We start from the raw sequence: 15,896 nt of genomic DNA, 5'->3' as shown, positions 1-15,896 counted from the left end.
TTTAGTTCAGGAGAGATTTACATGAAGATCTGTGGTAATTGCAAAGCATAGCCACCAGATGACGCTTGGAAACCAATGATATACATGTTCCTGGGTAACTGTAGATTCCATTATACAACTATATAGTTCTTCCCGGCTTGCCTTAAATTACACTAAAATAGAGAAGAAGAAAATGAAGAAGAGAAACAGAGACCCAGCATGCTGTTACTGATTAAATTATTAATAAATCACATCTCTTCTAGAAAGTCAGAATTTTAACAATTCTACTGCTATATCTGCCCTTCATAATGTAAAATGAATGGCTCAAATGTATAACTTGGCTTTCTTCTTAGAAAAGACAAGTGGGAACTAAAAGGCAAGTAGGAACTCCCTGAAATTCAGGAAAACACTATAACATTTGGCAGGTATTGGGGAAAGGAAATGAATTCTGAGAATAAGCATCAAATAAAACGAATATTAGTAGCCAAGAAGAAACAGAGATGTCATGATATAATGAACTTATAAATCATACAGTAAATTAGAGCTATGGGACGACGATAGTAACTTGAATGTGTAAATTGTAAGGTGTTATCACTCAAATTCTTCAAAAGATGCTAAAAAAGAAAAAACAAAACCTTTAAATGTACAGATTCTGGGAGCCCTGAGCAATTCCTCTATGTTGGCTTGTTAGTGATGGGGCTTGTTGGTGATGAACCTAATGGAGAAGTGAAGCAGGGTCCATAGCCAAAGGCAGTCAGTCCGTAACTTTCTTGTCCTGGGTTGACTCCTAAGGAAAATCATGGGCTTGTACCTTACAGGATGGCGTCATGGCAGGATTTCACTGCTTGTTACATGATTTTATCTCATGGAAATATAATAAGGCTTAAAGGAGGCATAGTTAGTACTAAAGATAGTTTAGAAATAGAAGCCAAATAAAAATGAAACTAAAATTCATGTCCAGGAAGGACTAAAATTCATAAAGATAAAGATAAATTAAATAAATCAAGTATAGTTTCTGTGTTCATCAGACTGAAAATACTGATGTCCATGATTCAGAATTTGGGGCAAATTTTGGGGGAAGGGGGTTTCAAAAATGTACTTTTTATTACTCATTATTTATTTGTAGTTCAATATTATTGTATTTCCCTAATTATTTCTCATTAGTGATAATTATATCTGAACTAACAAAACATTAAATCACATGAGTAGGATACTGTTTTCGCTGCCTTCACTCTTATTTACTGGGTTCAAAATTAGAAATCAGAAGTGCCTTTACATGGGGGCTTTTTAGCAAAAGAACTTTCTAGGGTTCATGATTAATTAATTTTTTTAAAAAGGTGACAAGTAGGCAGGAGTGTGGATAATTGACAAATGTTTGGTTCCTGAAATATAACTGCATATTCCATATATCCAGTAAAGACAGAAGTTTGAAAAGCCTTCATTTTTTTGGTCAGAATTTCACTTGATTGTAACCAGAATGGCAGATCTTTTTATTCTTCCTTCAAAATACTGACGGAGGACCATGACTTATTTTTTGTAAAGAACAAAAACAAAAACAACCCCCCCCAAAAAAACCTGAAAAAACACACATACACAGAAAACCTCAAATTTGCTGTTTTTCATTTTTTTCTTGGAGTTGTTTCTTCAGGTGATCATCTTATCAATATATTGGGAACAGGGGAAGACACAGAGTGAGTTGTGATGTGCTCCTCCCCTCACTGTGAAGAGAACGAGTTACAATAAACACATGGAGAAAGGGAATAATGGTTAGAACAGCCGGCCTTATTAAACACTGAGGATAAAGTGCTGTAAAAGCATTATCTCTGTTGGTCTCAGTAGCCCTATGAAGTAGGTGTTGTTTGAGCCCCATTTCACAGATGAGGAGACCAAGATTGAGGAAAGAGATGATAATAATTTGTTCAAGATCACGTGACTAGTAGGAGGCAGAGCTATGAATCCAGTGCCTGACCTTTTCAGTCCTATATTCATTTTGCTTTAAGTAACCACATATGAGAAGTTGAGGGAGACATTCATTCATTTATTGGTAAATATTTACTTCACTGCTGTCGGAAGAAATTCCGTATTTTAAGCACAGTTTTAAAAGTAAGCATAACATGAGATGAATAACAGGTTCCAAAGCAAACCTGAGCAGAGAAGTAGATCAGAAATCAGATTAAATGCCTTGCTATGGAGTAGTAGGCTGCTCTTGATCTGGCCCTTGTCCACCTCAACATCATTTCATACTAATCTCCCCCCTGCCAACTTGATCTCCCCACCCCTGCCACCCAGAGCATTTGTATGAGCCTTGAACACACCTACCTCTTTCATCAAGGCTTTTGCATTTGTTTTTGTTTTCTGGACCTCTTTTCCTAGGTCTTTCTTGCTGGTCTTAGCTCTAAACAGCACCTCCTCAAGGAAGCCTTCCAGGATGACCTATCCATGTAGAGCTGCCTCTCTTTGGTTACTGTTTCACTGCTTCGTGCCCATTATTTCTTGAGCTTGACACATTCTGTAATTACCCTGTTGAGAATGTATACTCCAAAAGAGCAAGAAATTCATTTTGCTTCTCACCCTGGTATTCATTCCTAATGCCCAGCGCAATTCCTGGTATCATTTAGGTTTAATAAATATTTTTGAATATTTATACACCTTTATGACTAATTGAGCAAAGTACCACAGAAATAATTTGGTCACAGCTTACCAGAAATTTAGATGTAGGCAGCCAACAGTAAGCCACTCTAAACTTCTAAGAAAAAGAGCAAGAGGATTAAATGACACTTAGCAAAGAGTTTTACTTTTGACTAAGATAAGCAACAAGGTGAGAGATTGTGAGCATATTAATCTGGTAAAATAATTAAATTTCTAGCAAGGAGATTATCTTTGATGATTTAAAAATTTCTAACCAAAAAAAATCCATATCCCTCCAATTCTGTTGATTTTTGATTGTTATGGTCCTGGGGCATTTTTTTTTACTCCTTCTTTTGTGAAATTGCATATTCTTAATTATTAAGATAATAGGACCATTCTGTTTTCGGAAGTTATTTGATTAAATTATCATTTCTCTGGTACTACATTTATAGCCCTTATCTCTATAAATTTACAGTCAGAGTAATTGAGTCCCCTTGTCACCAGACACATGTGCTCTTTAGCACGTAACTGAATTTCTTTTGTCCACAGAGCACCATATTCATATTAAACATGGCTCTATAATAAAATTATTGTCAAAGGAAAACATATATGTGGGATAGTTGACATTAATAATTATCCAAATTGGACATTAATCTCATATAATATATTTTGAAAATTAATCTTTAATTCCATTTAAAGGCTGATGCTTTGAAGGTTAGCTAGCTTTATCATGCTTCTGTAAGTCTTAGCTGATTACTAGAAATACTATTTTGGTTTTAAAACTATAAGCATAAAGGGTATAGGAGAGTGATAATTAATGTGCTTCTGTAGGGAAGTATAATGCTATGGTTAAAATCCAATAACAGTAGCTAATAATTATAGATATAAGGTAAGCAGTAATATAGCTGGATATATGCCAAATGCTTGAAAATAATATCACTTGACCGCCAATCTCAGCACCTTAGCTTTCGTAAATTACATGGGTATTGAGCTTGGATATTTTAGGTTGGATAGAAAAATCAAATTGCTTTTCTGTTTGTCACCGTTACAATGGTAACTGAATATTACTCAGGTATTCCTCAGACCTGGGTATGATAGAAAAAGAAACCCCTTATTTCCTCATCTGAAGACAATGGCCCAGCATGTGGGTGAAGATCTTTGGAGGCAGAAATAAATTCTTAGACTAACCTTCAGTCCATCCACACTAATTCATCTTCTTGAAACCTGAGATTTTTCAAACGAGTTAGGCTAGAATGGGAAAAAAAAGGCCAAATATTCCCACTGAAAGCTATAAAACTATGAGGAAGAAAACAATGAAAATAAACAATTCCAAGCTAATGTGACCCTATTGTGGGATGTGCATGCGCGCGTGCGTGTGTGTGTGTGTGTGTGCACGCACGCACATGTGTGCATGTGTGTTTATTTCTTTGAAAATTTGGTAGATGTTTTGCTAGATGATGCTGGTGCTGGTGATGCAACTGGACACAAAGATGGCCGCAGTGTGAAAATTATCGTCTCCATAAGCAAGGGCTACGGCCGAGCAAAGGTATGTTCTTAATCTTAAATTCTTTATTACTAAAGCATGAGCATGACCATGAATCAAATGTATTTTAAATTTGAATATTTTTCCTGGTAGATATACTATCAGCAGTATGTGTCTTGTCATTGGCCTAATATGTTATAAAAACATGAAAGTTAGGGACTCAAAAAAAAATGGCACCATCATATAAGTAGAAATGTGGCTCGGTACATCACGTTCATTCACTGGTGACAATACTGGTTGTCATTCTCATTTCTATAACTTCAAAAAAGAAACATTGCTTTCTTTGACTTCAACATCTTGTCTAACATTCTTTCGGTGTCACCTATAAAATACAGGTGATATTTATGATGTGTAGTAACATGTTACCGAGCTGTCAATATAGGAGGAGACTATAAGCTATATGAATATTCTAGGTGCTGGAAAGATATATTTACTGAAATTAGTATGACAATTCCATTGATGCTACTTGTATGTATCATTTTTAAGCAAAGTCTAAGCTGATAAGGAAAATATTTTAACTTTTCTGGAACCAAATATTGCTATCAAATTGTGACTCAAGTCCTTTTTCAAAACTAAAAATATTATTTCAAGCTGAATTTGTAGTTGAGTGGCCAAGAATACAAATTTGTAAGTCTCTGAATTTTTTTCCTACCAAACAGAAAAACAAAAACTCCTTTGGAATTTTAGAACAGTTGAAGTAGTGAAGTTTGAAAAGTAAGATGGCACTTGTGAATTTTTACACTGAGCAAATATTCGAAGAATTCCAGTGCCATAAACTTTCTGCTTGAACAGCAGATTTATGCCTGGTTTTCCCAAGTGAGTCTTCATGCAAAAGACTGTAATAGTCTCAGTGAAGCTTAAACTATTTCTAATTTAAAAGCAGCTACTTACAAAGCATGGTGTGAGCATTCATTTTGACTGGGTTACAATAATACTGGAAAACAAGTTTTCTTTTTTTTAAATAATTCTTCAAAAGCAATGTTTTTGAATATCCAAAGTAGTTGTCTTAGTCTTCTTGGGCAGCCATAACAAAATACCATAGATTGGGTGGCTCAAACATCAAAAATGTATTTTATCACCATTGTCAAGCCCAAGATCAAGGTACTGGCCTATTTGGTTCCTAGTGAGGAGTCTCTCATTATATTGCAGATAGCCACCTTCTTGATATGTCTTCACATGTCCTTTCCAAAGTGTGTGTACTTGGAGAGAGAGAGAGAGAGATGAATATCTATCTCCCTTCCCCTGCTTATGAGTCACTAATCCCATCATGAGAGCCCCATTCTACTGACCTAATCAGATTTCCTTCTAAAGGCTCCATTTCTAAAAATCATCACATCGAGGGTTATGGCTCTAACATATGGATTTTGGGGAGACATAAACATTCAGTCCATAAGAGTACTAAAAAAAATCACAATGGTTTGCTGTGAATTTCTTAACTTTTTCTAGAAAAGGTATTGGCTTCTAACTTGGATTATATCTAAATGATGATAATAATCATTTACCCTTATAGAGGTGAGTGTTACAGAGGAAAAAATCAAGGCTCTGAGGTGGCTAAGTGTCTTACCTAAAGTCACATTTTTTTTTTAAATTAGGTGATAGAGAGTCTGTGTTGTAGAATCCATATCTCCTAATATCTGACTCAGTTATTATTCTAACACCTCGTAAGGATGAATGCAGTTGGTGACCAGAATCAGGATTGTAACGTACCAACTAGCTAATTATATCTACTGCATCGTGATCACTATTTTACATAACCATTTCCAGTCATCGTAGAAGAGGCTCCACTTAGACTATAAATCTTGAATTGTTTCTTTGTCCAATATATGTAGAAAGTACTCAAACTCCCATCCTACAAAAGGATAATAATAAATTTGGGACCATTCTTTGTATTGAAAAGGGATTCTTTGCTTGATAAAATGAGTCTTGTAGGATTCCCTGACATGTTTTTTCAGTGAATTTTCTGATAAATTCAAAATGGGAACTGTTTTGTAAATATGTGCATGCCATGCTACTGTGGATAACACATTTTTAAAAGATGGATTAGACTTTAGGGGTGCCTGGGTGGTACAGCTGGTTATGAGTCCCTCTTGGTTTCAGCTCAGTTTGTGATCTCAGGGTCGTGAGATCCAGCCCCACTTCGGGCTCTGCGCTCAGTGGGGAATCTGCTTGAGATTCTCCCTCTGCCCCTCCCCCTCAAGCGCTCTCTCTCTCTCTGCCTCTCTAAAATAGATAAAATAAATCTTACAAAAAGACACATTAGATTTTAGATATAATCTAAATTAACAAATGAGAAAACTGATTTTTAGACTTAACAAAGAGAGGATCAAAAATGAGTAAGATGAAGTTCTAGGAAATAGTTCTCTTCCATCTCTGTCACCATTTCCCTTCTACCAAGCTGCTTCTCTTCCAGAATGCACCCATTGCACTGAAGCAAAAGACGATTTTCCCTCCTACCAAACAGGTCATGAGTCAGTTTTCCGTACCATTCCACTTCATCTCATCTCTTTCTTTCTTGTTGTTACTTCATTTATTTGTTTAATTTGTTGGGATATGTTTTATTTTATATAATATACCATATGTGTCTGTTACAATAAAACCCACAGGCTTAATAAACATTTTAGTCTTAATTATGAGTATATTAATATGTTTTAGTAGAAAATATAGTGATAAAACAAGACATATAATTAGGTTTTATCGTGTTTTATTTTATTCTTATTTAGGATCAGAAGTCTCAGGCATATTTGATAGGATCCATTGGCGTTAGTGGAAAAACCAAGTGGGATGTCTTAGATGGTGTAATTAGACGTCTCTTTAAGGTAAATTGTGTAAGATATCCTGATATTTTTGAATATGTTTTATTTTAGAAGCTTTCCTTAGCTTTAATAATGTAGACGTATCTGCTTTTCCTCGCCCCCATTTCAAGCTTTCTCTCTTTTTGCTGTGTGATATTAATAATTCTTTTATAACCCATTCCAAAATTCGTGACGGCTAGCTTCATATCCCCATGAGTTTTGTATTTGTTATAGATGAGTTGAATCTCTGTTTTGACTTCCTTTTTGTATGTATCATTTTAGGAATATGTGTTCCGAATTGATACATCCACTAGCCTTGGTCTGAGCTCTGACTGCATTGCTAGCTACTGTATAGGAGATTTAATTAGATCCCATAGCCTAGAAGTGCCTGAACTGCTGCCTTGTGGATACCTTGTTGGAGATAATAACATCATTACTGTGAACCTGAAAGGTAAAAACAAAAACAAAAAGAAAAACACAACTGTATTTTTTTAACCAACATTTTCTTTCTTCTTTCTTTCTTTCTTTCTTTCTTTCTTTCTTTCTTTCTTTCTTTCTTTCTTTCTTTCTTTCTTTTCTTTCTTTTTCTCTTTCTTTCTTTCTTTTTCTTTCTTTCTTTCTTTCTTTCTTTCTTTCTTTCTTTCTTTCTTTCTTTCTTTCTTTCTTTCTTTCTTTCTTTCTTTCTTTCTTCTTTCTTTCCTTTCTTTCTTTCTTTCTTTTTCTCTTTCTTTCTTTCTTTCTTTTTCTTTCTTCCTTCCTTCCTTCCTTCCTTCCTTCCTTCCTTCCTTCCTTCCTTCCTTCCTTCTTCCTTTCCTTTCCTTTCCTTTCCTTTCCTTTCCTTTCCTTTCCTTTCCTTTCCTTCCTTCCTTCCTTCCTTCCTTTCTCTCTTTCTAGTTTCATTTCAAATTTTCATATTTGAAAATATGTTATGAAGAAAATGTTAACTACATTGATAGTTTTAGTATGAAATGGGACATATTTATTTTAAAACACTAAAATCATAGTAAAATCACTAAAATTCAAGTAAATGAAATTCTTTGACTTCTGGGATGTGAAACTTGGAATGTAATTTTGAAGATTCTCCAAGACTCAAGAAAAAGAATGTGATTTAGGGAATTTCAAATTCCTAGATTTATTCCATTATTATCTTTCATTTAGGGAGGACTCAAAGAATTCCTTGCCTATCCCAAAGTAATGTATTCATCACTGTATCTTTGATTTTAAAATATGTGTACCCAATAAATACCCACTGGGGATAGAGAATAGATGTTAAGAATTGGGGCTAAGAAATTCTGTTTGCTTTGGATGATGTGATTAATTATAGGCAAATGGAATATCTAAAGCATATTTGTCTCCATAATTCTTTGTTCATATATGTTAAAGAGTCAGAGCACATCTATAAAAACTGGATTAATAGAGGAATTTGCCAACATTTGATTTTGTGATTAAGGTGCTTGGGTTAGTAAAAGGAGATACTGTTGCTTTGCTTCTTAATTCCTTGCCAAATATCACAATTCATATTCTTCAAAAGCTTAAGTGGTTGTATAGCTGGGGTTTGTAATGAGACATAGAAGAGAATGAAGAGGAGAACAAGGGAAGAACACACATACATTTTAATATTTACATTTATTCTTAACAAAACTGCCACCTTCAAAGGGAAGGAAGATACTATAATAGAATTTAATGTAATTCTTCCATTTCTCTCTGGAAACATAAGTGGGAAACCTAAAGTAGACAATGGAGGGAAGCCTGAACAAGAGGAAAGAGCTTACTTTCATTTGGATGTTCACTCTGCCTTATTACTAATGTTTTTTGTCTTAAAATGGCAACACGTGGTTGTGAGCTAGAAATATCAAGGAAAGCATTTTACCAGGCCTACATTCCTATGACTAATAAAACTCTTTTGTCAGTTAACGCTATATTTTAAATTCCGGCTTCTGTAGAACAATAAGGCATGCTGTTCCCTTTGTTTCTTCCTTCAGGGGTAGAAGAAAACAGTTTGGACAGTTTTGTTTTTGATACGCTGATTCCTAAACCAATTACCCAAAGGTACTTTAACTTGTTGATGGAGCATCACAGAATTATACTCTCAGGACCTAGTGGTACTGGAAAGACCTATTTAGCAAATAAACTTGCTGAATATGTAATAACCAAATCTGGGAGGAAAAAAACAGAGGATGCAATTGCCACTTTTAATGTGGACCACAAGTCAAGTAAGGTAAGTCACAAATTCCTCAGAGAATTGTTGCTATTTATCCATAAGGGTTTTAAGCAATTAAGCTATAAGATTATGTGAAACCCATTCTGAACATGGAAACATACCATCTCTTTGACTAAAACTAAAATCTGGTGGATGACTCAACTCTGTTTCATGAATTTAAGCAAGACTACTTATTAAGTAACGTTCAGTTATAAGGTACTTGGCAAGCATTGGGAATATACAGAGGAAAATGACAGTCTCTGTTGTCTCATTTCTCTTAGACAACCATTTGGGAAGTGTTGGAGTAGAAAAAGATCCATGCAGAGTTCTGTAGAAGCAAGAGGGGAAAATAGAACTCTTCCTGGAAGAATTAGAGCTTTATAACAAGTCAATACTTGACCTGGGTCTTAATAAATACGTGGGAATTAACTGGGGTGTTACAGCAATGGGGATGTGGGTATGATTAGAATTGTCAAGGCAGAAGTTCTGGGAGTAGCAATTTGCTTACATTTTATTTCTATAGGATTTCTCCTTAGGCATCTTAGGAAATTGAACCATATTTCATTTTGCCATCAACTAAGGTCTAATGTACCATAATAATCAGCTTGAACACTGTCAGCTATTAATTAGGCATGAGGGGGCTATAAAACCTAGCCAGTACTTTCATATATTATAAGTAAAACAAAGAACCCTAAAAGAAAATAGTTAATGTCTAACATATTCCTAACACTAGAATATTTTTGCCTATAAGTACTCATTACATTCTCAATCAGTTCAACCTAAGCTTCTCTTAGGAAACTGCATCTGGGGGCACCTGAGTGGTTCAGTTGGTTAAGTGGCTGCCTTCAGCTCAGGTCCTGATCCCAGGGTCCTGGGATGGAGCCCCACATCAGGCTCCCCCCTCAGTGGGGAGCCTGCTTCTCGCTGTTCCTCTGCCTGCCACTCTGCCTACTTGTGTTCCTTCTCTCTCTCTCTCTCTGTCAAATAAATAAATAAAATCTTTAAAATCTTTTTTTTGGGGGAGCCTGGGTGGCTCAGTTGGTTAAGCGACTGCCTTCGGCTCAGGTCATGATCCTGGAGTCCCGGGATCGAGTCCCATGTCGGGCTCCCCGCTCAGCGGGGAGTCTGCTTCTCCCTCTGACCCTCCCCCATCTCATGTGCTCTCTCTCTCTCTCATTCTCGCTCTCTCAAAAAAATAAATAAAAAATTAAAATAAATAAATAAATAAATAAAATCTTTTTTTTTTTTAAATGGAAACTGTTATGGGCAATATCTTGATGGAATCCATATGACACTGGGTCACGTTATTTTTCCAAAGATAACCTGGTTAGATGATCTAAACTGACCCAGTCTCTCAGAAACTTCAGGCCTACAAATTTTCAGAAATAAATGCAAGTTACAAAATTTGGATTGGATTCTTGAAATAAACTAGACATACATTTTAGTGAACAAAACATTTCTTAATGTTATGAACAACAATATGCCAAAAAAACTGAACAACCTAAGAGAAATGGAAAAGTGTTTAGAAACATACAACTTACCATGACTGAATCAGGAAGAAATAGAAAATCTGAATAGACCATTTACTAGTAAGGAGATTGAATCAGTAATCAAAAATCTCCCAAAGAAGAAAAGCTCAGGCCAGATAGCTTCACTGATGAATTTTGTCAAACATTTAAAGGAGAATTAACACCAATCCTTCTCAAACTCTTCCAAAAATTTGAAGATGAGGGGACACTCCAAAACTCATGAGGCCAGCATCATCCTGATACCAAGACTAGAAAATGATACCACTAGAAAAGAAAACTATAGGCAATATCCCCAATGAGTGTAGATGTAAAAGTTTTCAATAAAAATACAGCAAACCAAATTCAGCAGCATATTAAAAGAATCATTCACCATGATAAAGTGGGATGTATCCCTAGGATACAAAGATAGTTCAACATACAGAAATTACTCAATGTGACATGGCATATTAATAGAATGAAAACAAATCATATGGTCATCTCAATAGATGCAGAGACAGCATTTATGAAGTACATCATTCATGATAAAAACTAAAACAAATTAGGTGTAGATGGAACACATCTTAACAAAGGCCATATATGATAAGTCCACAGCTAACATCAGAGTCAGTAGTAAAAGGTTGGTAGCTTTTCCTTTAAGATCAGGAACAAGACAAAGATGCTGACTCTCATCACTTCTATTCAACGTAGTACTGGAAGTCCTAGCTAGAACAATCAGGCGAAGAAGATGAAGGAAGAAGAGAAGGAGAAAAAGGAGGGGGGAGTGGGAGGGGGAGAAGAAAAGTTATCAGAATTGGAAAGGAAGAAGTAAAACTGTCTCTATATGCAGATTTTATATATAGGAAATCCTAAGACTCTACCAAAAAACTGTTAGATCTAATTAACAAATTTAGTAAAGTTTCAGGATATAAAATTAACATACAGAAATCTGTTATGTTTCTATACACTAACAATGGATTTTCTGAAAAAGAAATAAAGAAGTTGATCTCATTTATAATAGTATCAAAAATAATAAAATACTTAGAAATAAATTTAACTAAAGAGATAAATGATCTCTACACTGAGAACTACAATACATTGATGAAAGAAATTGAAGAAGACACAAATAAATGGATAGGCATCTCATGTCCATGGGTTGGAAGAATTAATATTATTAAAATGTCAATACTACCAAAAGCTATATATAGATTCAGTGCAATCCCTATCAAGATTCCAATGGCATTTCTTATAGAAGTAAAACAAAAAACAAAAAACAAAAACCCACTCATAAAATATATATGGAACCCGAAAGACTCTGAATAGCCAAAGAAATCCTGAGAAAGAGGAACAAAGCAGGAAACATCACACTTCCTAATTTCAACTATACTATATAGTCATCAAAATAGTATGGTACTGGCATGACAACAGACACGTAGAATTGGCAGGCACAATGAAACAGAATCAAAAGCCTGGTAATAAACCCAAGCCTGTACCATCAACTAATATTGGACAAGGGAGCCAAGAATACTCAGTGGATTCTCTTCAATAAATGATGCTGGGATAATTGGATATTCACATGCAAAAGAATAAAACTGTACACATATTTACATTACTCAAAAAAATTAACTTGCAGTGGATTAAAGACCTAAATGTAAGACCTGAAACCATGAAACTCCAAGAAGAAAACATAGAAATAAAGCTCCTTGACATGGATCTTGGTAATGATTTTTTGGATATGACACCTAAAGTACAAACAACAAAATAAAAAATAAACAAGTGGGAATACATCAAACTAAAAACTTCTGCACAGCAAAAGAAACCATCAACAAAGTGAAAAGACAACCTATAGAATAGGAGAAAATATTTATAAGAAACATATATATATCTGTGAAGGAGTTAATGTCAAAAATATAGGAAAAACTCATACCACTCAATAGCAAGAAAAGATATGACCCAATTAGAAAATGGACAAGGGACCTGAATAGACATTCTCCAAAGAAGATATATAAAAGGTCAACAGACACATGAAAAGATGCTCTACATCACTAGTCATTAGGGAAATGCAAAATAAAACCACAATGAGATATCACCTCATGCCTGTTAGAAAGGCCATCATCAAAAAAACAGGAGATAACAAATGCTGGTATGGATGTAGAGAAAAGGGGACCCTTGTACACTGTTGGTGGGATTGCTAATGGATATAGCCACTATGGAAAACAGTGTGAAGGATCCTCAAAAAATTAAAAATAGTACTGCCATATGATCCAGCAGTTCCACTTATGGGAATGTATCCAAAGGAAATGAAAAAACTACCTCAAAAAAAAAAAAATGTTTGCCCCCCCCCCCCACCACACGTTCATAGAAGCATTATTTACAATAGCTAAGACATGGAAACAACTTAAGTGTCCCTGGATGGATGAATGGATAAAGAAATTGGGGTATATATACACATACACATATACATATATATGTATATGTATACACACAATGGAATATTATCCAGCCATAAAAAAATGAGGATATCTTACCATTTGCTACAAAATGGATAGACTTTAAAGGCATTATGCTAAGTGAAATAAGTCAGAGAAAGACAAACACTGTATGATCTCACTTATATATGGAATCTCAAAAAAAAAATTACCTGAGGCAGAGGTAGGGGGGACAGGAATTATAAGAAAATGGTGAAAAGGTATAAACTTCCAGTTACAGGATAAATAAGTCTTGGGATATAATATATAACATGATGACCATAACTAACACTGCTGTATGATGTATAGAAATGTTAAGGGAGTAAATTCTAAGAGTTCCCATCACAAGAAAATGTTTGTCCTTTTTTCTTCTTTCTTTTCTTTTTTTATTGGGTCTATCTGAGAAGTTGGATGTTAGCTGAACCTATTGTGGTAATCATTTCACAATATGTGTAAATCAAATCATCATGCTCTTCACCTTAAATTTATGCAGTGATGTATGTCAATTATTTCTCAATAAAAAATGTTCTTAATGGAGTAGTTTATTAAATCCCTATCACTGACCAACTGTGGGATCTAAGGCAAACTGCTGAATTTCCTTTGCCTTGGTTTTCCCAGCTGTAATATTGGAAAAGTAGTAGGGGCATGGTAAGATCTAAGCGTGTGTGTGTGTGTGTGTGTGTGTGTGTGTGTGTGTGTGTGTGTGTGTAAGAGAGAGAGAGAGAGAGGGTGAGGGGGAGAGAGATACATATAATTAATGTATAATGTATTTCAATAAAGATTTCTTTCACAAATACAGACCCATATAGATACCACCCCCCAAAATTTGTTCAAAACTGTCTTATATGTCATTTTCAAGGAGAACAATGATGTACATAAAACATGCAGGGATCTCTTAAATTTAAATAAATATAGCACATGAATTCCAAATATTCTTTGGAACTCAGCACCATTCAAATTTTTGTTGAACCACCCATTCTCATTTCAATGAAATAGAGACATGTAACCTGAGGCCAAATATTCAACTATTCTCTAAGCAGAAGTACCAAGAGCATAGTCGTTTGTTTGCTTCAGCCTACATGTTTAATGCCTCCTGTGAATTCTAGGTCTCCTCAGAATGTTATTTAAAAAGCGTTTTTACCACCATTCTTTTTCTTCTCAGCCAGAATGATGAAAGGATTATGTCCCTTAGCCGTCGTCAGTGTGTTCTTTGGATTTCCCCCAATGTCGGTATGACTTTAGAGGTGACTTCCTTATGAAAAAAAAAAAAAAACAAGTGGTTGGTAAAAGGAGAAGAATAGATTTGTTACAGGAAACCATGTCATTTTGACAAAGTTGTGAATCACTTAAAATCAAGTTTTGAATCAAGTAGAGTAACTTGGGCTTCATTAGGATTTAGTTTAACATGGTATAATAAGAGTTGGTTAATTAACACTAACAAAATTTGCACTTATAAAATTACTTACACTTATAAAATTTGCCTCACCCCCAAATCTACTGTTATATTTAGGTTCTTTTTCTGTCAGTTAAAAAACTGTTTAGTGTTTGGAGATGCTCTTAATCAATAATATTATACAAATCTTTTAAAAAAAGATTGTGACCAAACATTTCCAACACTCTTATTTTCTTCTTTTCCTGAATAAAATCACTTGTGTCGTTAACAGGTCAGCTTAGTGATTGTTATTACAAAAATAATGAAAAACAAAGCATTGCCAAGAGCGTTGGAACAGAATTAATGATCCTAGGAAGAAGTAATAGGAAAAATCCCTGGACAAATCATGTGCTGTTTGGCACCACGAAAACACAAAATACAACTAACAAACGTTTATTGTTTCTTTCTAAGATATGAATGAACTGTCAGTGATGCTGGATACAGTAGTTGCTAGAGAATTTAGCCACTTCTTGCCAAATTGTCAGAGAATCCACAGTGGTTTTGGTTGTTTGCTTTGCTTTGCTTTGCTTTCCTTTTATGTGTGGCGTGAGGTGAGGGGGAGGTAAGTGAGAATGGTATAAAGGAATAGGGATGAGTAGTTGAGATTGTCTGAGGGACAGATGCTCGCAGTGTAGATTTACTAAAGTGTGAGTGAGGCATGAAGTGATAAACCCCATCCCTGGAAAAGGAAGCCATGTAATGGTGGACATGCATTATGCTAGGCCGTATTTAGCACCGAAGAGACAAAGCCAAAAAGCACTTACTGATTCAAAAAAAGAAACAAAAAACAAAAACAAAAAAAAACGAACAATAAAACCATCAAATGAAAAAAAATCTTTGGTACCTCTGCATTTTACATTCTGTCCCTCTTCAAGCTGCCGGCTGGAATAGTTTGATCGAGAGCAGCACACACACACAATTGCACTTTGTGACATTTGATATAGCGGGCCCAGAAGGCTGCAGATGGATTCAGTAAATAATATGTGGCCAGCTGAAAACACTTGGAATGTTAGGTAGGAAAAGATCAGAAAATTGGTCTTGGCAGACTCATTTTTGTTGTGTCTAGAGTCAAAACCAGAGAAGGCAATGATCAACAGCTTTTATAGAACTGCCGAGTTCTCTGTATATTTTCAGAGTATGGGATTCATCTCATTATCAGTGTCCATCTGGTAGATGTACCTGTTTTCTTTTGCCTAATTAGATCTTGGACATGAAACTTTTAATGCTAATGCCTCAGTACTTCAATCTAAGATTTAACCCCAATGAAGCGACAATGGGGATTATAAAGTGATTTCAAAGGGGTCTGAGGAAAACTCTTAAGTTGTATGCCAAAATTAGTTGTGTATGCC

General features: G+C 35.1%; 1 protein-coding gene across 3 annotated transcripts in view; it reads left to right on the top strand.

Annotated features, from left to right (window-relative positions):
- Window positions 1-15,896, top strand: part of NAV3 (neuron navigator 3) — a 351,526-nt gene that overhangs the window by 317,098 nt on the left and 18,532 nt on the right. For all 3 annotated transcript variants that reach the window (XM_027594099.2, XM_027594098.2, XM_027594097.2), the window contains 4 exons: window positions 4,050-4,153; window positions 6,871-6,966; window positions 7,225-7,393; window positions 8,925-9,160. In XM_027594099.2, the coding sequence (XP_027449900.1) occupies window positions 4,050-4,153; window positions 6,871-6,966; window positions 7,225-7,393; window positions 8,925-9,160 (605 nt within the window). The remainder of the gene's footprint in view (window positions 1-4,049; window positions 4,154-6,870; window positions 6,967-7,224; window positions 7,394-8,924; window positions 9,161-15,896) is intronic.

This window comes from Zalophus californianus, chromosome 9 (assembly GCF_009762305.2).
Source record: "Zalophus californianus isolate mZalCal1 chromosome 9, mZalCal1.pri.v2, whole genome shotgun sequence".
Taxonomy (NCBI): Eukaryota; Metazoa; Chordata; class Mammalia; order Carnivora; family Otariidae; genus Zalophus; species Zalophus californianus.
This window is presented reverse-complemented; position numbering and strand designations above follow the sequence as displayed.